Raw genomic sequence first — 21003 nt, 5'->3', positions numbered from 1 at the left:
GGTACAGGTTACAGCCCTAGTCACTCACACTCATAATAGTCAGCCCACAGTCACTCAACACCCTAACACGGCCACTACCAACACCACCCAGGCTAACCACCTCATAACACATTTTGCTCCGCAGGAAATAACACCATGTCTCTCTCCACCAGATTCCACCCAAGGGGGAGGGGTAGACCCAGGACAGTCCAAACCATCTAGGGTGATGATGAGCAAGGGAAACAAAAAAGCTAACCAGCTTACAAAACCCAATGCTGAGCCCCCCACCTCCACAGGTGTAGAACTGTCTGGGGCTCCTACTCCTACCCCCTCCCACTTACCTCTACACAAACCCCCAGTTACACCACACTCTACACAACCCCTGTCCCCTAGGCCCCCTCCTCTTCTTCGGACTCCTACAGTTCCACTTCTCTCTCTCCCCCTCTTCTCTCCCACCTATCACAAATGGTCCAACAATAGACTTCAAGAGTGGCACATCAGACCTACCAAACCCATACTGTTTATAGGAGACTCCAATCTGGCCCGTATTCCCCCTCATCCATATCCCAACATACAGATAGACAGCTATCCAGGTGCCACAGCCAACCACATGATCCGGTTGCTTGAAAAAACTTCCCCACAAGAAGCCGTTGAGCTGTTAGTCCTGTCGGTGGGTACCAACAACAGAGAGCACAATGCCAAGGCCACCACCAACAAACAACTCCACAAAATGTTTAAGTTGGCCACCAAAGTTTTCCCCAACGCCAATATTTTTGTTCCTGTCATCAACTTTTCCCCTTCTATTCACCCATACTACAAGTACAATCTCACTGAGATTAACCGTTACATCACCACTCACCTCCCCCACCTCCAGCCACTTCCAGCAGATCAATTTTTCACCACACTTGATCACATCCACTGGACCCCAGAAGTAGGTTCCAGAATCCTCCACTCCTGGTGTTCACAGCTAAATTTAACATTCCACAGACCCTAAATCAGGACACACCCTCACACACCCCGAGTCACACTTCACCTCACACTGACTCCCTCATCCTCAATTTGTCCAAGTCCCTTATCCTCTCCCCTGCACAAACTTTACTTTTAGAAAAAGGTCTTTCTTTTATCCCCACACCCACCAGCCAGGACCGGGAGGGACTGCGAAGGGACGTCCATGGTTATCACAGACGCTTGAAATTACAGGATCACTTTAAACACAAACCCCACCGTGAGCCCGTCCCCTTTACTCTCCCCTCCACCTGGGAACCTGCTTCTTCCCAGGTGGATGGGAGACTACGTGCCCTCATTAGGCAAGATCTCCATTCCCTGTCCACCTATCTCTCCCGCCCTTTTGACTCCAGCCACTCCAACATCTCCCCAGCAGAAAAAAGAGCAATTCTCCAACTTTGCCACAACCCAAACATCATCATTAAACCAGCCGACAAGGGTTCCAAAATAGTTATACTAGACACTCACCAATACCTCCTAGAAGCCAACAGGCAACTTTCTAACCCGCTACATTACAAACCCATCACTCAATCCCTTCAACCCAAAGCACAAGAAAAAGTTCGCAATCTGGTCCTTTCACTATACACCAATCATTCCATAACCAAAAAACAATTTGATTTCCTGATCGGACCAGACCAACCCAGACCCCGTGCCTTTTACCTTCTCCCCAAAATCCACAAGCCACCTGACACATGGACAGTTCCCTTCGCAGTCCCTCCAGGTAGACCTATAGTTTCAGATTGTAGCTCCACCACCTATAACATTTCCTTTTTCATAGATCACTTTCTTAATCCCCTCTCCACTAAACACCCTACATACATACAAGACACATATGATTTCATACATAAAATCCGGCCCATGGCAGTTCCCAACCATACCTACCTGTTCACCATCGATGTTGACAGTCTTTATACAAACATAGACACCATCTCAGGCCTTCAAGCAGTACAGCACAAGTTTAATCAATTTCCAGACCCCACACGCCCAGACAATACTTTACTTCAACTCTTAGAAATCTGCTTAACCCATAATGACTTTGAATTTGACGACAAACTTTTTTTACAAATCCATGGAACTGCCATGGGCCAGAGATTCGCCCCCGCATATGCCAACATCTTTATGAGCGAGTGGGAGCAAGAAGCCTTAGCCAAATGTCCCCTGAAACCCCTCTTTTTCTATCGCTTCCTGGATGATATCATCGGCGCCTGGACTCACACACTAGACCAATTCACTGACTTTATGAACATACTCAACACACACCACACTACAATTAAACTGAAATCCACAATCGACCCTCACTCTGTCAATTTTTTGGACACCACAGTCTTTCTTACACCGTCCACTCCAACACATAGCTCCCTCAGTACTAAAATTTTCTTCAAACCCACTGATACGCACGCACTTTTGCATAAATCCAGTTACCACCCCAAACACACTTTCCGAGGCATCATTAAATCACAAATCATTCGTTTCCACCGTATCTGCACTTTCCCCACAGACCTCCAGGAAGCGATAGAAATTCTCTTTAGAGCCCTCCGCCCCCGTGGTTACTCAAAAAGATTTCTCAGAAAAATTAAAACCGACACCCTGACCCTTCTTGCTCCCACTCGCTCTGACACTACTTCCCCTCCCACCATGATGGCCCCCCCCAACCCCACTCCTGACCCCAACCCCACTCCCACACCTTTTATTCCATTAGTCACTACCTTTTCACAACCCACCACACACTTGCACCACACTCTCAAACAACACTTCACCCACTTTCAGTCCTCACACACTCACTTCCAACATCACAGACTCATCTCAGCCTTCCGTAAAAACAAAAACCTTCAAGACCTCCTCATTAGATCACGTTTCTCCCGGAAGCCCCCACCTAAGCCATCACCGCAGGACTCTTTCTTCAAACCACAACACTTCATCACTAACCTCCACTCACATCTTTCTGCCCCTAACACACCCCTTTCACTAGACACCACAAATGTTGTCTACATCATCACATGCAATAAATGTCACTTACAGTACATAGGAGAAACAGGTCATTCAATCAAAACCAGACTCAAACAGCATCTATATACTATTTCTAGGAATGCACGCACTACCCACATAGTCACACATTTCCAGCAACACAGCACTGCACACCTTGGCATTTGTGGTCTCGAGAGCAACCCCGGCTGGACCCGAGCACAGAGGCAACGAGCAGAACGGAGCTGGATCAATAAACTTCACACTTTCTACCCCCTTGGTCTCAATTAATCCACTCCTCTGTCTCTTCTGTTTCTCAATAAAGCTACATCTTTCTTTTCCCCTTTTCTCCCAGGTCCTGTCTTATTTATTTATAAAAACTTGTTATTATTATGTTATTATTCCCTTATTACATTGTTATTACCCTCCCCCCCTGGTTTTAGTCTCTTAAGTTTTCCTCCCCAGTTCTCCCAATCCCCCTAGACTACCCAGGACTTTCACTTTTTATTTTTTTCACTTTCCACAATTTAGATGTGTTTATTTTCTATTTTTTGCAGTGTCGTGTTGATTTTCAAAGGTTGTTTTCATGAATTTTACACTTTTGATTTTAGCACTTATAGCACTTTCTGTCTTTTAGCACTTATAGCACTCTTCCTGGTATTAGTCTATCCCTTACTCCCAGCCCCAATTCTTGCACTTATCCTTTTCTTTTAGTCCCAGTCCCTAGCTTCATCCCCACCCAGCTACTTGGGCCAACCCCAACCCCTATCCCTTAACCTAACCTCCAGCCACCTGGCTAAATTCCAACCCCAGCCCCCACCCCTTAGCCTAACCCCAACCCCCACCCCTTAGCCTAACCCCAACCCCCATCCCTTAACCTAACCTCCAGCCACTTGGCTAAATTCCTAACCCCAACCCCACCCCTTAGCCTAACCCCAACCCCAACCCCCATCCCTTAACCCAACCTCCAGCCACTTGGCTAAATTCCAACCCCACCCCTTAGCCTAACCCCAACCCCTTAGCCTAACCCTTACCCCCACCCTCAGGCTAACCTCAACCCCCAAGGCCAACTCCAGCCCCCCACCCCTTATCCTAACCAGCCCCTTGGCCTAAACCCAACCCCTACCCCTCATCTTAACCCTTCCTTAATTAATTATTCATTTATTTTTCCCTCCCCTTTTCTAATATACATAGTTTCTAATTTAATAATTCTCTTTATATATATTATTTTATTTTTAGACAGTGGACTTCTTCCTACCCTTATTCCCCTCCTTGTTGGTGTGGTTGGATCCAATCGGCCAGTGCACCCACAGTCACCCACTCCACCAAAGATCATGTTCCCCTAACCTAACCCTAACCCCCACAATTTTTACATCGTTTTTCTCGTCATGTTCAGCACATGTTCAAGCCCATCTTACAGAGGCCTTTCTGGGCAGGAATTTGAACCTTTTGTGGCTTATTTGTTTTAAATACAAGCATGTGATGATGCAGTGGGATGCCTACTCCACACCTCAGGGATGCAGTGTTTGAGCTGGCATTTCCGGAAACATCCTGGTGTGTAGGTGTTCGCTCCTAACCCTAACCCTAACCCTAACCCTAATAATTCATCAACAAGTTTTAAAATGTCAGATTTCAACCGTTTACTTTTTTCCTTCTTACCCTAAACCTATCTTCCTTTCCTATATTCTAACCCTAACCCCTACCCACATCCCTTTCCCCTGATATACTCCAAACCCACATCCTGTCCTTTCCATAAACTTACCTTAACCCTCCCATCATTACAAATTATTGGTTACAGTAAAGGAGAACTTCCTTATAGAGAATAGGATACTTTTATTAACTGATGTCTGTGCCAATGCATTCGGGTGGATTGACTCCACCCCTCCCCCTAAACCAAACCTAACCAGCTAGTGCCAGAGGAATTGAAGATCCTATATCTGTCCTAACTTTAAACAGGAAACTCTTTCTAACTAGTCTATTGGATCTCCCTTTCCCCCTCCCACTTCTCTTATAATATATTTTTTTAACATTTTCTACCCCATTTCTGTTGTATTGTGCTTGTTTTAACATTCTTCCCTAGAAAACTGGGTGATGACATCATCATAGGTGACAGCCCATGTGACTCAACCTGAACCAATGACACATCAAGGACCTATCTACTCATGGTCTATAAGGTTCTCACTCACTCACTGTCTCATTACCCCCTGAGGAAGTTGAAGCAACGAAAACGTTTGGGGACTTCTTTTTCTTTGTTTTTGAGTAACTTTTTAGTTTTATGTTTCAGTTTCACCTTAAGCCCTCCTTACACTGACAGACTTTGGAAAGATTTGCAAGGATTTGGAAAAGATTTTTGAAAGACTACAGTTTCAGACCCTCTCACATCTAAAGACAAGTAGTGGAGTTTTAAGTCACAGACTATGATTTTGCAATGACTAGGGATCTTGCAGGGTCACTATTTACAAGACTGCAACTAGATTCCTTTAAATTATTACCCATCGTGCAATAGATAAACAGGAACTGAAATGATATCCTACTAAACTCAAAGTCGTATTTTCGTGTTTCTGCAGCATTGTTTCATGCGTGACATCCCTAACCGATATAAAGTTGTTCTGTCACGTGGAAGAGCCGACTAAATATGTATAAGAAATAAAAAATATAATAAGAATAACAAATAATCATATAGGCTACAGCTGCCCCTTCCTGTTTGGTGTTGGAGAGAGGTCACTATTGGTTTTTATAGTTCACGTCACTATTTGCATGAGCCACGACGAGAAAGACTTGCGATAATATCAAACATGTTTGATATTGTCGTAACGGCAAAACTAGAAATAGACTGACTCCGACTGACTTAAAACCGCTAAGATTGGCACCTTACACTAAACGATCTAGTTGACGGGAGCGCGCCGCGATTCCAGTACAACTCCCATGATTTCTGTCCGACTTTGGAAATTTAGTCGCCGACTGTGAAAACAGGCCAAAATCGTACAATGTAAGGCCGCCATTACACTGAAAGGAAAGATCAGTTCCACTTGGATTTTACCTGTCACCAGGAACATCTTGGAAACCTTAACATCAATTGGATTACTACAAACTTTTCTAAAGCACATGACTGGAGAGACAAACCAACAAACTTTCAACTGGACTTCAAGGAAGGATTAAAAGAGTATCTACATTCTACCACCTTCTAAGAAAATCTGTCCATATGGAGTAAGGTACTCACAGCATATTTGCTTTTAAAACATTGTAGACTTTTCCATACATTGCATTTAAAACCAAAAGAACTACTGGTAAAACCTTAACGAGCTCCTGAGGATTCCAGCTGAAAGCTAGGTTACTAGCTTTCACAGGTGCTCATTTGGAAAAACCATGTGCAGGGTGCTTTTTGTATTCGGTTAGTTACTTTTATATTTTATCTAGTTACTGGACCTATGGACTAGGACTTTACATCTAATAGAATTCCAAGTCCAGTAAATAAGTGTTTTTACACTTAAGATTTTATTTACTTATAAATTCTTTTTTATCTTGTGACTTTTTAGCTTCGATATTTAACATCATTGGGCCAATTGAAGCTTAAAGTTTGAAGAGTGTTCACACTCTGGATTGTTTATTTTGATTTGGGGTAGTTTTCTTTTATTTCTTTATTAACACTTTTTGATTATTTCCTTTATTTCTTTTTTCCATTTTCCTTTGTTTGTTCTCTGCTTTTACTCTTTGATCTCTTAGATCTTATCTCCACTTCCATTATGTCACGCTTTAGACCTCCCCGCATAGGGCATAGATATTACCAGCCAGTTGTTCGTACCAAACAGGAGGAAGAACTTTTCCATCTGACCAAGCAATACTTTCAACTGTTCCAAGCTACTCACCACTTGGAAATACTATCTACATGCTTAGCTAATCACACCTTCCCTGTAGGTATGACACGTAAGGTACATGCTTTAACTTCCTTTATTAAACCAGCAGCACCTAATCAGAACATTCTAGAGAGGGTCCAAGCCAACACTAATGAGTGGATGCGTGGTAATATTACAGCATTAAAAGACCATTATAGTGGTATTAGAGAGCACATTTTTCAGATCCTTCCCCCCTTTTCGCAAGAAGCATATGACAAGGCATTAAGATGGGCCCGCAGTCGGTACAGAAAGAAACTTACACTTTCTTCAATAGATTTACTAACACTCCAACTTCTGGAAACTAGACCACATTCACTTAAAGATAAGGATATTGCTTGGCATCTTGAAGTTCCTAATCCCCAGGACTGGCCAGTGTGTCCACGTTCACCGCGTCCTAAATCTAGAGCGAGACGTCGTAACATCACACCACCTGTTAGCACACACATAGATTTATCAGAAGGTATTAAATCTCCCTCACTTACCATCTCTACTCGAGGGATTCCAGATCTTTCCCCAGTCTTGGCAGTGATAGCACCATCAGCTCTGCTGTGCGAATCTATTCAACCTAGCACAGTGGAGAAACTTCATCAGGAAATTGAGAGTATCCCACCAGAAAACCCAGAGTGGCTTGAGTCTATTTTCTCAGACTCATTTGTTGAGAATAACAACTCACCTCCCTCAGGAACAGTCTTCCCCACAGATATCTAGGACCTCGGTCCTGCCCCCTCAGAACTCTTTGGAGAATGAGCTCTCCAGTGTGGACCCTATATTGAAGCGAGACACTTCGATGACGAAAAGTGCACCTAAGCAATCAGTTTTACTGATAAGCGGATTGGGCACAATTCTTAACACCTCTGAGAAGCTCTCATACGCTTCAATTGATGGTCCACTCCAGTCCTCTCCTCCTCCATCTTCATCCACCACCTTAAGAACTGATCAGATTAGTGAGTCACATTCCAAGTCTATTGAGGCACCTAGTGTATCCCACACACATACTAGTACTTCTACTCCAGTACCTGTTAATACACCGGTTACAACTGCGTCGCTTAAGCAAACGCCGGCCCAGCTTATGCCTCCGCTATCTACAATATCCACTACAAAGAGAAGGTTATCATTTTTAAACACATCCAGTTCTAAATTTAACCCTGATTTTGAGCCCTTGAGACACAGAAATACCACCAGGAAAACAGTTGACTGGAACATTAGAGTACGTAAACCTTGGTTACTGTTGGGAGACTCTAACTTGTCGTATATTCCACCTTTTCAGGATCCCAGAGTGCAGGTAGATAGCTTTCCCGGTGCCAACATGGACCATATGTTTGAATTGTTGAGAAAGAGGAAACCAGATCACACCGTCACAAAGGTCATCTTGTCTGTGGGTCATTAACTGTCATAATGCAAATCAGGAACCGACACTCAAAAAATGCTTTACTAGGCTGATGAGACAGGCAGAACTCACATTTCCTTGTGCATCTATTTACTTTCCCCTTATTAATTTTCATGACAGGTTCAATAGGGCACAGTGCTTGGCTATCAACTGAATGACTTGGCCTTACGTAAGGGAAACTCTCACTGAGGTTAATCAAATGTTTTTTGAGACAGAGGAGGATGGCGTTCATTGGTCACCCTCCACAGCACATGCATTGTATGAACACTGGATGGAACAGTTAAACATGTAGGGGGGGTCCAGGGCCCCAACACCCCTGACCCCGTGCTTTCTAATGTTACTAACCTCTGCTCTACGTTTGTCTTATCCACAGTACAGTTAGAACTTCTGGAGAAGGGCCTCACCTTCGTACCTACTCCAGAGAAGGTAGACACAGCACTTTTCAGACGGGACTTACACTCATATCATCGTCGCTTACGAATTTTAGAGTACTTTGATTTTGAGACAGAACATTCACATTTACCTTTTCTCGAACCCTCTAATTGGGAACCAGATTCGGAGTCTACGCCGGCTTTTCTAGTGGATCTAATAAAGAGGGATATTGGAGCTTTGAGGGGCCTGGAACGTGTGACGGAGACCACTCAAAATCTCACGGCAGCACAGAGATCAGCGCTTAAAAATCTGGCATCTAATAGAACAATTGTCATTAAACCAGCAGACAAGGGCAGTCAAATAGTGTTACAAGACAGATCCCATTACATCAGGGAAGCACTCAGACAACTGGATGACAGAGCTTACTACTCACCTTTGACCTCCTTAATCCAGACAGAGACTCAGGGGTTGGTTAGACGAGTGGTAAATGTTTTGGAAAGAGAGGGTTACATTAATAAGAAACAGAAAATGTACCTGTACGGCCCAGATGACCCAAGACCTAGACAGTTCTACCTCTTGCCTAAGATACACAAGTCGCCAGACACATGGACCATCCCCGGGGTTCTACCCAAGGGACGTCCCATTGTCAGCGATTGCGGATCTGAATCACACCGTCTAGCAGAGTTTGTGGACTTTTATCTCAACCCGCTATCTCAGAGACATCCGAGCTATGTTAAGGATACATATGACTTTGTAGCACAGGTGAGAGGTCGCAAGGTCCCACTTAACACCTTCCTTTTCTCCATCGACATAGATTCACTCTATACCAACATCTATCTATAAAGCAAGAAGCGTCTGTGTGTCTGTGTGTGTGTGTGTGTGTCTGTGGCACGCATATCTCGCTGACCGTTTGTCAGACTGATTACACATTTGGCAGGTGTCTTGCTACGGGCATGAGTAAGTGCACTGCCGAATTTTACGTTGTTTGAATAAGAAATGCAAAAGATATCGTTAAATAGCCTATATCGGTAAAAGAAGCACGCATTGGCTTTCGCCGCTAGCCACTCCCCCTCCCACACAGCACTGTAGGACTGTAAGCTACCAGTGAGGATAGAAGCAGGGCTTTGGCAGAATTGGATCAGTGTAGGTTACACGGGTAAAAACTTAAGCAAGTGCAAGATAACTCCACGGATTTTGCAACAACACGCCAACATGCCAACACACACAGGTAGGCTATATGCAGTGGCTCTTCAAAATGACGTAAAAAATGATGTGCAATAAGCGGACACTTCGAATAGCCCAGGCTACTTTGGACTGTCTTTAGACTTTGAATAAGCACACGACAATTCAAACTGCAAGGTCCTAAATTGAAACGAGCGATAATGGTCCCGAATCAAAGAACGTCCCAGAATGCCACACATGCAAAGCATAACCAGCGACAAGCAACGAGTGGCAGACAGTGTGATGTCACTTATGAATAGCCCAGGTTACTTTGGACTGTCTTTAGACTTTGAATAAACAAACGACAATTCCAACTGCAAGTTCCTAAATTGAAACGAGCGATAATGGTCCCGAATGCCACACATGCAAAGCATAACCAGCGACAAGCAACGAGTGGCAGACAGAGTGTGATGTCACTTATAGGCCACCAGAGACTGTTTGAGTCACAGCGTTGCAAATTCCATGATGCATCATTCCACAAAATGGTTTGTTTTCTCCATCATCAAGTTATTCAATAGGCTAAGCATATAGCCTTGACTCAAAACAGCTGTTAGGATTATGTCATTTTGATTTGTAAAAAATGTCACATGCAGCCATGCTTAAATTCTGCTCACTTCACATTTATTATATTATGATATCTGTAGGCCTATTCATTATTGAATGCTTACCTGGAATTATGTTTTTCCCTATCATCCTATTTTTAAAGCAGGCCTATCTGCAGGCATGTAATTGGGCTACAGGAATAGCATGTTTGAATGGGCACTGCACTAGTAGAGACAGATCGAGGGCTAGCAGCAGTGAAAAAAATCTTTGCTCAATATCCAGATCCTCAGAGGCCAGACAGACAGATCTTACAGCTTTTAGAACTCACACTAACTTGTAATGACTTTGAGTTCAATGGCAACTATTACTTCCAGACGTGTGGCTGTGCTATGGGTAGAAAATACTCACCAGCCTACACCAACATCTATCTGGCCGTCTAGGAGGAAGAAGTGTTTGCCAAATGTGACCGTAAGCCGTTAGTATATCTTCGATTTTTGGATGACTTGTTTGGTCTTTGGACCTATTCAGAGCCTGAGATTTTGGAGTTCATGTCTGTGCTCAACAGCCATCGTCCTAGGATCAAGCTTAAACACTCACTGCAACAACATAGTGTAGAATTTCTAGACACACAGCTCTTTTTCACTCCCCCTGATCTCTGTGCCTCCACCAAAACAATAGCCACTAAGGTCTTTTTTAAAGAGATCGACAGACACGCCCTTCTCCATAAGCAAAGTTTTCATCCACGTCACACCTTCAGTACTGCTTTGGAAGAGCTACTCGTTTCGGCCAAGAAACAAGATTGCTTGACAGTCGGGGTATACGAATCAGCAAAAGTCATGAATGTGTAAGTAAAGCAGCGAATATCTTTCTGGAACCTGATAAATATATTTGCTATAGTTACATGACATGGTCATTTGAATCGGTTTCTAACCAAGTGTCATTGTCATTCAACAGTGATCCAGACAATGTGGCATTCTGCGTGTTAGCGACTGACGAGGAGTACGAATGCGACATTGCCCTCCAGATTCACTTTACCCTCATCCAGGCTTTTTGCTTTGACAACGACATCAACATCGTGAGGGTGAATGACATCGAGCGCCTTGCCTGTATTGTTGGCACTGACGACTCGGAGGAACCTAAAGACGCTCACTGTATTCTTGTCACGGTAAGCTTTGGCACCACTTAGGTTCCTGTTTAACCTACCATGTCATTTATGCTGCAGCTATTTGTAGGTTAAGTTCGTGTTTAGGTCATGCTAATTCTTGTGTGCCTTGTTATTGCAGAGCCCAAATGTGGACTCGTGGAAGGATCCTGCTTTAGACAAACTCCGGCTGTTCTGCAAAGAGAGCCGCGGCATGTACGAGTGGGTGCCGACCATCACCCTCCCCGAGCGCTGAACTGGGCCACTTCTCTACGCTTCTGCAACAGAAGGAGAAGGAACCTATTCCGAATCACTGACTGTGAAGTTCCCACTCTGATAGCGGAGGATGTAAAGCGAACCTCCAGATTTCGGGGACTCTCTCTGGAATGCCGTGCTGGCACTGAAAGATGAAGATAGACTGGATGGGTACAGGAAAGTCGATGAGGAGTTGACCGGGTCGTGGATTTTATAAGATTAAAGCAATGGTGTTAGCTTCCCCTGGCAAAGAAGCTAGTTGTTTCTGGATGGACTTTCAGACAAAATCACTGAGTCATCTTTGTTATGCCGATATGATGGAAAAGAGAGTACGTAAATGTTTGGACGGGTAGCCACCGTCCATTTCGTCATTCGTTAATATCTCGAGAACCGAAGGTCGTTGAAACTATGATCTGAAACCCCACATACTTCGACCACAAGCTTTCCAATGGTACCACCCACGAGTTTCTACGACGTACGGTTCCCGAGTTACAATTTGTTTAAAAATACCAAACTTTTGTACACATATTTCCCAACGTCGTACAATGTCGAGCGGTACCGTTGGAAAGGCTGTGGTTGACTTTGGGGGGTAGAACTTGGTTTGAGGTCTATGATCTTCCTATCAAGAGAAAATCAGAGGGTATAAATAGGGGAGCTCTGAGGAGTGCCATTCAGAACGATCATGATGTTTGATGAGGTTGCTAGTGAAAATAGCCGTGGCCTACTTGAGGCCTACAATTATTATGCAAGTCCAGCCCAGTTCCCCAGGGATGACAAACTGTGCCTGGCATTCTTCCCCACCTCACCCCTCAAAACCTTGTCTACAGGGCTGTTATTGATTGGGTGGTTATCCAGCTCAAGTCTTTGTACACAATATATGCTGGCATCCACTAGCTGTTTTTGAGTGTATTTGTGAAAGTGTAGCACAGTGGGCCTTACCTAAAAAAACACATCCACACTGCCAGCTATTCCCAGCAAGTGCTGGATGAATATCAGAAATGCCATGGGGTGAGGCTGTCCATCGCTGATGGGGGATGGCACCTGACTTTGACTACGTTTACACGAAGCAGGGTATTTTCCTAAACGAATATCTGGCCATCTATGTTTGCAAATAAAACTGCATGTACACGAGACCGTTTTTTTTAAAAATATGTTTACACGAACCTGTGTACATACATGCTGTCATGAGCACACCAAAACACAGTGGCAGTCTAACGATAGCCTCAGGCTCACATTAACCAATCAGAACCCTGAAAAGTCGCACGTGAGAACATGTAAATGTAAACATTGGTCGCACATTTGGTGTACTTCTGCGTTGGCTGCCCAAAACTCCATTTACCACAGTTTAGAACCAAACGCATAAACGGAGTTTTCCAAAAAAATCACTTTGGCCGGAGTTTTTTTGGATGACCGTTTTACGGGGAGAATTCTCCGTTTGTGTCTAAATGAAAGGCTCAAACGTAAGGAAATGTCTCCGTTTATAAAAATACACATGCTCGTGTAAACGGGGTCTTTGTCTGTTGTGCCAGGGGAAAAAGTGAGGCCCTCAAACCAGTTCTCCTCGGCCACTGTTGCTAAGGAAATGACAGTGGGCGTGTACAAAGACGTTATAGCCCATTTTTAAGGCCTGATTTTAGACCTGAATTCCTTTGCGAAGGCCAGGGGCCTCATGTACAAAGACTTACGTGGATTTCATACTAAAACATTGCGTACGTGCAAACCTGAAAAGTAGCATACGCACAAAACAATCTTGATGTATGAAACTGTGCGTACGCAGCATTCCACGCAGCTTTTCTTTGTACATCCCAATTAACCCTAACATTTGTTTTCACATACAGAGCAACACTGGCTTGATTGGCTGTGCTCGAGTGTTCTCATCACTACTCTCTTATCTTATCGCGTATTAGTGCCTCTACTGGAGTGGTAGTATAATCAGTCAAACTATGATGAGCCTGTAGGGCTCTGGGCCTCATAACCGTGGCTGTCAAACAAGTCAAACAGTTCGCTAGGTTCTCTGGGCCTCATAACCGTGGCTGCCACACGAGTCAAACCGTTCGCTAGGTTCTCGCAAGTTCCAGTAATCAACCGATCACATAAGCCTTTCTAGTGCATAAACTAGATGATTATGTTCATGGAAATTTTATCGATGGGAAAGTATTATTATATCACATACTGTACCTACAAATACACATAGGCCTAATGTTATCTTGGTAGTTACATTAAATAAATGCTTAGAAGTGAATGACTGTAGGCTGCAGGTTGTCACGAGTAGACTGAATGACACGGAACGTGCAACCGTTACCTTTATCGTGTCTTGGTTCTCGGCAAGTTTGATTCTTTATAACCAGCCTTGTTAGTGCATCGTAGCATAGATGATTTGTTCATGGCAATTCATACATTATAGATGGGTAAGTGGGCCTACATCTCATACTAGCCTACACGTCATATTATCTTAAAGTTAAATGTTAGAGCATAGGTGCCAACTCTCACGCATCGGCCGTGACACACGCATTTGATTAGTTTCACACACTCACACGCCACACCCCCGATTTCTCACGCTGAAGTGTCAACCCGGTCGGTCAGATGCCTGAAAAATGAGTTTAGCCTATCTATAGATGTACCTGTTGAGCCACGGTTATGCTTTCAGAGACGGTGAGAAGGTTCAAGAGCACCCCCTGTCTGTAGAATTTTCTCTCATTTGCAATGCTACTTCAGAAGCCATCCCAGGCGCATTCCCCCCGCATTTCCCCGGCTTCAGGTATGCTTTGAGTATTATTGAGTATTTTTCATGCTGAAGTGTCAACCTGGTAGGTCAAATACCTGGCAGATAAGGTTCAACTAAACTAAACCTATACATATGATATCACACATCATATGAACGTGCGGAATCTAGGCTTTCCAATGATATTAGCGTCAAGTTGCTGTGATAAATGGTTCGCGAGAAAATTAACATTGAACCAACGTGCAATTTAGGCTAATCATATTTGCATTTTGCACACAGTGCACACCCATTACTCTCGGTTTAATATTTCACTAACCCTTCACACAACATGTGGCAAACCCAATATCACAATAAACAGCAAACCGTACCGAATACGAGGATATAAAGCATGCCTCTGTGCAATAAGTGGTTCCTGAGTAATCCGGTTTTGAAATTGCAACACATTTCTACATAGCCTCATTGGGGCGAAAGTATAATGTATTCTAATGTAAACTATTTGTCAGTAGGCCTACATACATTTTTGTAAATTGCTCAGCCATAGATTATCCCACTATCATGGTTCTTATATTGTCAGGTTCCAGCCAACCTGAATAAATGAATATATTTATATTGGCATGCTTCCTAGTGACATTAATGCAAAAATATTAAGAAAATCAAATAACGAGACACAAATATTGATATAAAGCCTGACATAAGCCATATGCAAACATTCACATCATACAGATATGGGTACATCCTGAAAAAGGAATAGCATGTAGGCTATAGCCATTACAATGACCTACAATGACCATTACAACTAGCTGAATAACACAGGTGACCACTTCTGCATAATTTCATGGAATGCTGAAATGTACACACATTTCTGAACTGTGAAATGTAGCATATGTTTTTGTGGTTGTGAACTTATTGCAATATCACCATAACTATTCCACCTGTGTGTGCATGGTTATAATTCTGAAGTGCAAAATAGCTTAAGCTACAGCACAAATATTTCCATAAAAATAACCAAGTCTGAACTCTGAATTTATTTTGAAAGTGTACCTGATTGATGCATTTAAAAGTTAAAATATACAAACATTTCTTAAATTCTTTCAAAACACTAGCCTACAATTCTAGACGCGCCCCTAGCGGCTAGTGTAGCAACTCTCCGTTGGCTTGTGAGCTCCAGAAATCGAAACTTAATAAGGACATTGAAATCGTGTATAGAGTCGTTTGGTGGGCTTAACATAATGTAGCGTCGGCGCAGAAAGACTGTGTTAGCGTTCTCCTGCGAAAAGCATGCTGGGATACGAGAGCGAACAATCGGGGGGTTTATGTCGTTATTCTCCTAAGTTATAAGTGTAAAGTTGGTGTCTTTATCGTAACATGTTTCCCTTTTAGTTATCCCTCGTGTGTGTTCCTTTTCGTGTGGGTGGCTGGACCTCCCCTGTTGGTGTAGTGTGTGTGATTCCTTGACCTGCCCTGTGTGCATTGTGATCTGTGTCTGTGTCCCTGCCCTCGTTCTCGAGCCATTAAAGCTGCCATTGAACAACGCTTGGTGTCGTGTGCATTAAACGTTACAATAATGATTGATGGCAGTAGAGTTGCAACGGTTTGGCTTGAATTCCCTGCTACTTGAAAACAAATATCCTATTGCGTGCAGAGGGAATTTGAAAGACAACTGATTATCCCGCCCCTCGGACTGAGCACTGCGAACAGTGAGTGCCCAGACCCTACATTTTAATGTGGGTCTGGCTCGCCAGGCTAACAAAACATCCACCCACTTTTTAAAATTGTTAGTTTGGACCCTCCCACTTTTGCCGTGCGAAATACCACTGCTGTTTTCAGCATCTGTTTAGTGCTTCATTGTCATTTTCATTGGAAAATGCCCTTTATTTCTTATGCAAGTTTTATTTTGAGACATGCGTTTCTTGGAGCGGCATACTGGTAGGCCTTCAAAAGCATGACATTTTCGGTTTAGTTTGATATTTAATTTACTTTTGGACTGTTTGATTATATTGTTAAATGTTGGGACTGATGGGCACTGAAATCTGGGGAGGTATTTCATGATCACTATTACGTTCCATGTAGTTGAAAGAGTGTCGGGATTTCAAACAAACCATCCGCTTTCATGCGTTCATTTAACGTCCGCGGTGCTGTTATGGAAACCTTATTGAATAGCCAAGTAGCCTATATATTGAGTTATTTTTAAATTATGCATTATTTACTTTTATTAATTTCGTAGGCTGGCTTTATTTTGTTATATAGAAGTATCTAAATAACCTGTTAAAATGTACCAGAATTCAGGAAATTGCATCTAGTCCAAAAAAAAAATTCTAGGGGAGGACCCCCATACCCCCCCCCCCCAATATGTGCCACCCACTTTCAGAATGCCTCCAATGCCCATAGTCCTAGTAGTAGGCTAGATCCCTTTGATACCAATGTTAATTAAACTCTGGGACCCTGGTCCCAGGGATGGATTACTGCACGGGCCTTCCGGACCCAGGCCCAGGGGCCCAAGGTGTCAGGGGGCCCTGAAGCCCAAGCCTTTGCATGGAATCACTGCCTCAATATCAACACATCAGGATGTAGGCTATGAATCTGATTGAATTTAGTATTGCCCATCCCCAAAATGCACCAGAATACAGGAAATCACATTAAACAAATTTAAAAAAATTCTGGGGGAGTACCCCCAAACCCCCCTTCCACATATGCGACAATTAGTGGGGAGCCCTTAATACATCTGGGCCCAGGGGCCCGAAAGTTCATAATCCGTCCATGTCTGGTCCCTACACCTGAGAACCACTGATGTACGTTTTTTTTACTCTACGGTATAATGCTGAATGAGCCATCAAAAATTCCCGCAGCAAAATTTTGGTTGGCCCCACCAAATCTCACTCCAAGGTTTTTTGAAAAGTTGGCAGCCCTGTGTTAGAGAAGTGAATGTTGCTGACTTCATAGTAGCCTAGTCACGAAGACCGTGCCAGGCTGAACGAGACCGTAACCGAGGGTGAGTCTAATGTTATCAAACAGTCTAGGTTCTCAGCAAGTTAGTTATTAACCAAGCCTTATTCTAGTATCGTAGATGATTGTGTTCATAGCAATTCACACATTACTGATGGAGAAGTAGCCCATTTGATAATAGGCTACAAATACATGTTATCTGGTTAGTTATAAAGTTAAATGTTAGAGAAGTTAATGTTGCTGGCTTCATTTGTCACGAAGAGACCACGCAGGCTACTTACTGAACGAGACCGTAACCGAGGTATAGGCTATGAGTCTATGTAATCAAAACGGTTGTCTAGGTTCTCGTATAACATTTAACTAAATAAAGATAGATTTGGTCACCGGTTCGTGCAGTAGACATATGTCTTTCATCAAAGATTATATCTAAAAATGCCATTATCAAGGTGATAAACAATGTAGCCTTAATACTTCGTATGGGAAGCGAACCTACGAACACGCAAGAAAGTAATTCCTTTCCTATGCCGTCTCGCTGCACGTTACACCACCACCGAACGTAAGTGACGCAGAGTAGCACGATTCCTAGAATCATACGCATGTGAAGTTAAAACATTTTTAATCGTATAATCTTCATACATTCTTTGGAGCTAGTGAATGTGTAAATCCATGCTTGGTGCACTGTTGGAAAAAAACATTTAGGCCTACTTCTATTTTTGAAGTTGTAGGCTACAGGTGACGAGAGCACAGGTTGACGGAACCATCTTTTTGGACTCGTTTTCCGACTGATTGTTTTTTTTTGCAACACAGCTTAATTTAGCTTGAAAGTTAACCTGCTACGGAGCAGGTTAGTTCTGTGGCATAAATTCCCATGGTTACCAAGCTGGGATTCACGTTAACCTCGTTAATGGAATGGAATTCTCACTAAAATTAGCGAGACTTATCGAAATAAGCCAGGTTTGGCCTTTAGCGAGGTTGATGGAATATCCCCCTGGAGAGCAGCAAAATCAGTGGCAATGTATTCCTCTGCTCTTTCAACTGTTTCTCTTTGCAGTTTCTTTCCACAATTTCTACGGGCCCATTTCACTGCCACTTGGAATTCCTCTTGCCAATCCCTCATTCCTTTAGTGACTAATTTATCTAGTTCAGCGTCCAGTGTATCAGAATAGTGTTGTGTGCCCAGTTTCTGGCATTACCATTAATTAGCTCCATCGTTTGTGAGCTTGGTACTGCTGGCTTGATAATGTCGGTTAGATAGGCCACCAGGCGAGTGAGGGTAGGTGGTTCCACTAAGATATCATTTGGGGAGACATTCTGAAAATGGTGAAGCATCGTGATAACTGATAACTTTGTACATGATGCGTACATTTTCTCCAAATTCAAGGTGAGTATTTTGTTGTGTGTTTGTTTGATTCTTGGTTGTGTTTGTCCTCTGTCGGTGTGATCTGTGTCTCGTCGTTGTGTTTGTTTAGTGTAATGTTGTGGTCCTTGTCTTTTGTCATAATGTCGTGTGTCATGTTGTTGTGCTTGTTGTTTGAGATAGTCAGAAGAACAGTCCCATCCTTGTCTGAAAGAGGTCGTGTATTGCCCTTTGTGGCCTGCTCGCTAATCCTGGGGAGCAGAAGGGTGACGTGGAGCTGGTGTAGCTGCCCAAGGATTAAAGTTCTCCGTCGTAGGACGGATTTCCGTCAATTTGATTTTAGAAATGCCATATTTGAGATCGATGCAGATCTGATGAGAAAAAAATATGGGGGGGGGGGGGGGGGGTTATCACCTTTTCTTTTCCTTTTTTTAAGGCAACTACAAATATTAGGTCCGATGAATCAGTGACCGCTCAAGAAGATACGTCAGCCATGAGTTTCGCTCTGTTTAGATGTTGTAGCTACATGCTTGTCTCATTGGCCTGGGGCGTTTGCTTAAAAAAAAAGAACACGTCTGGATGACTAACGGTCTAAAAGTTGGATTATAGTGACACAATCGAGACAGGTGACGAGGTTGGCCAATCCGTTTAACTTTTTTAGATATGATACATTGTGAGCTCTATGTGCGAATTCGGAGAAGAGGCGTAGGCTGTGTTCTTTCCGTGCATCAATGTAGACAGTTTCTTGCAAACTCTTGTCAGGGGAAGTCATTCATTTTGGGTGTCGCTATGACTTGAACAGACAGCCTGCTATGCCACCCGATGTAACCTATTATTGTTACAGTTTTTAATCAATGCAACTAATAATATGTGTAAAGCGAGCGACGCAATATAAACCGTAGCCTATGCCATTTATTATCCCGTCTGTTATGACATGTACAACAATGTTTTTCACAATTTGCAGTAGGTTTTGCGGAAGGTTTTGACTGAGCTTGTTAACATAAAATAATAATACTGTCATCATCGCGAACTGTTGAGTAAGGGGGTCAGTCGTGTTTGTGACGCACAGACATGCAGCCTTGTAGCCTATTTTGCTTAGGCCTTCACATTTAACGACAGTAGGTTGTGAGTGTATGTTGACAAAAAATAACCATGCAATTAAAATAGTCAACTTTAAACTTTGCTATAAAATATTATTAATTTGTAGCACGAAACCATGACCAGTAGGCCAACCAGAACCTCGCATATTAGCGTCATGATTTGTGTGCGTCTATTTGGCAAGTCCACTAGCTGTCATGGATGCGTTGTTGCTAAAGGAAGGCACAGGTGTCATAAGTTAAAAAATAAATAGAGATGGGCGGCTGTTGGAAACGGGGGAGAACTACAAACTACGTTTATCTATGGCTGACAGTTTTTGCGCTCAGAAAGTAGGCTACGCATGTTCTTTCATAGCGCAACACGACCTGTCCCTCACCATATCGCAACCTCTTGTCAACCTTATACAATCTGATGCTGAAGACAAAAGCGCCCTCTCCAGATTGTCATTATCAAATGCGCAGACCTCCTGCATGAGCACACACAGTATTGCTGCTCATTGGATATCTGAGTTGTCTGTAAAACTCAAAATTACCACGTTTTCATTAAATGCGGATGAGGCAACAAATGGAAATATGAACAATATCTCGAATGTTCTGAGTCATTACTTTGATGAGGAAATGGGAAGTCTTGCAAACTTGATTTTATAGATTTTACTTGGGGTTGAATTGCATATTAACAAGAAAAGAAAAAAATCTCCCCTTTAAACACTTTTGGCCTGAAGTAATTAAATAAGAGTGTAAGTTAAAGCCCTTCTACAATATTGCTGCAGTAGAAAAGAACGGCAATGGCTTGTCAGCAATGGTCAGGGATAGTACTGAAATATTGTTTTGTTCATCAGGAAAACTCAATCTCAATCAAAAACACTCTCAATTCGCCTTATTCACATGGCGGCCATTGGCTGCTAAAACGAGGCTACAGGGTACACAAACCATAGGATTGTTATGTTCTATGCATTCACCTGTAGGTGGCATTAATTATATAGTAAGTGTACCCTGTAGCCTCGTTTTGGTTTAAACAATGGCCGCCGTGTGAATAAGGTGAATACTCCCTTTACTTTGCTGTTTGCATCTTTTTGTACATTAAAAATCAATAGGTCGCGACCGCAAAAGGGATGCTATCTCTATA

The 21003-nt window shown here is 43.0% G+C and overlaps 1 protein-coding gene across 1 annotated transcript; it reads left to right on the top strand.

Annotated features, from left to right (window-relative positions):
* The first annotated feature begins 11169 nt into the window (after positions 1 to 11169).
* LOC143121311 (growth arrest and DNA damage-inducible protein GADD45 gamma-like) lies at positions 11170 to 11842 on the top strand. The gene is made up of 3 exons (XM_076281668.1): positions 11170 to 11206; positions 11317 to 11527; positions 11646 to 11842. Exons 1-3 carry the CDS (start codon positions 11199 to 11201, stop codon positions 11757 to 11759), a joined length of 333 nt encoding a protein of 110 aa, XP_076137783.1. The 5' UTR covers positions 11170 to 11198; the 3' UTR covers positions 11760 to 11842.
* Positions 11843 to 21003: the final 9161 nt, after the last annotated feature.

This window comes from Alosa pseudoharengus, unplaced genomic scaffold (genome assembly GCF_046254945.1).
Source record: "Alosa pseudoharengus isolate Yale_2024_CS ecotype anadromous, Long Island Sound unplaced genomic scaffold, YU_APseudo_1.1 YU_APseudo_1.1_scf_13, whole genome shotgun sequence".
In the NCBI taxonomy this organism is placed as follows: Eukaryota; Metazoa; Chordata; class Actinopteri; order Clupeiformes; family Clupeidae; genus Alosa; species Alosa pseudoharengus.
This window is presented reverse-complemented; position numbering and strand designations above follow the sequence as displayed.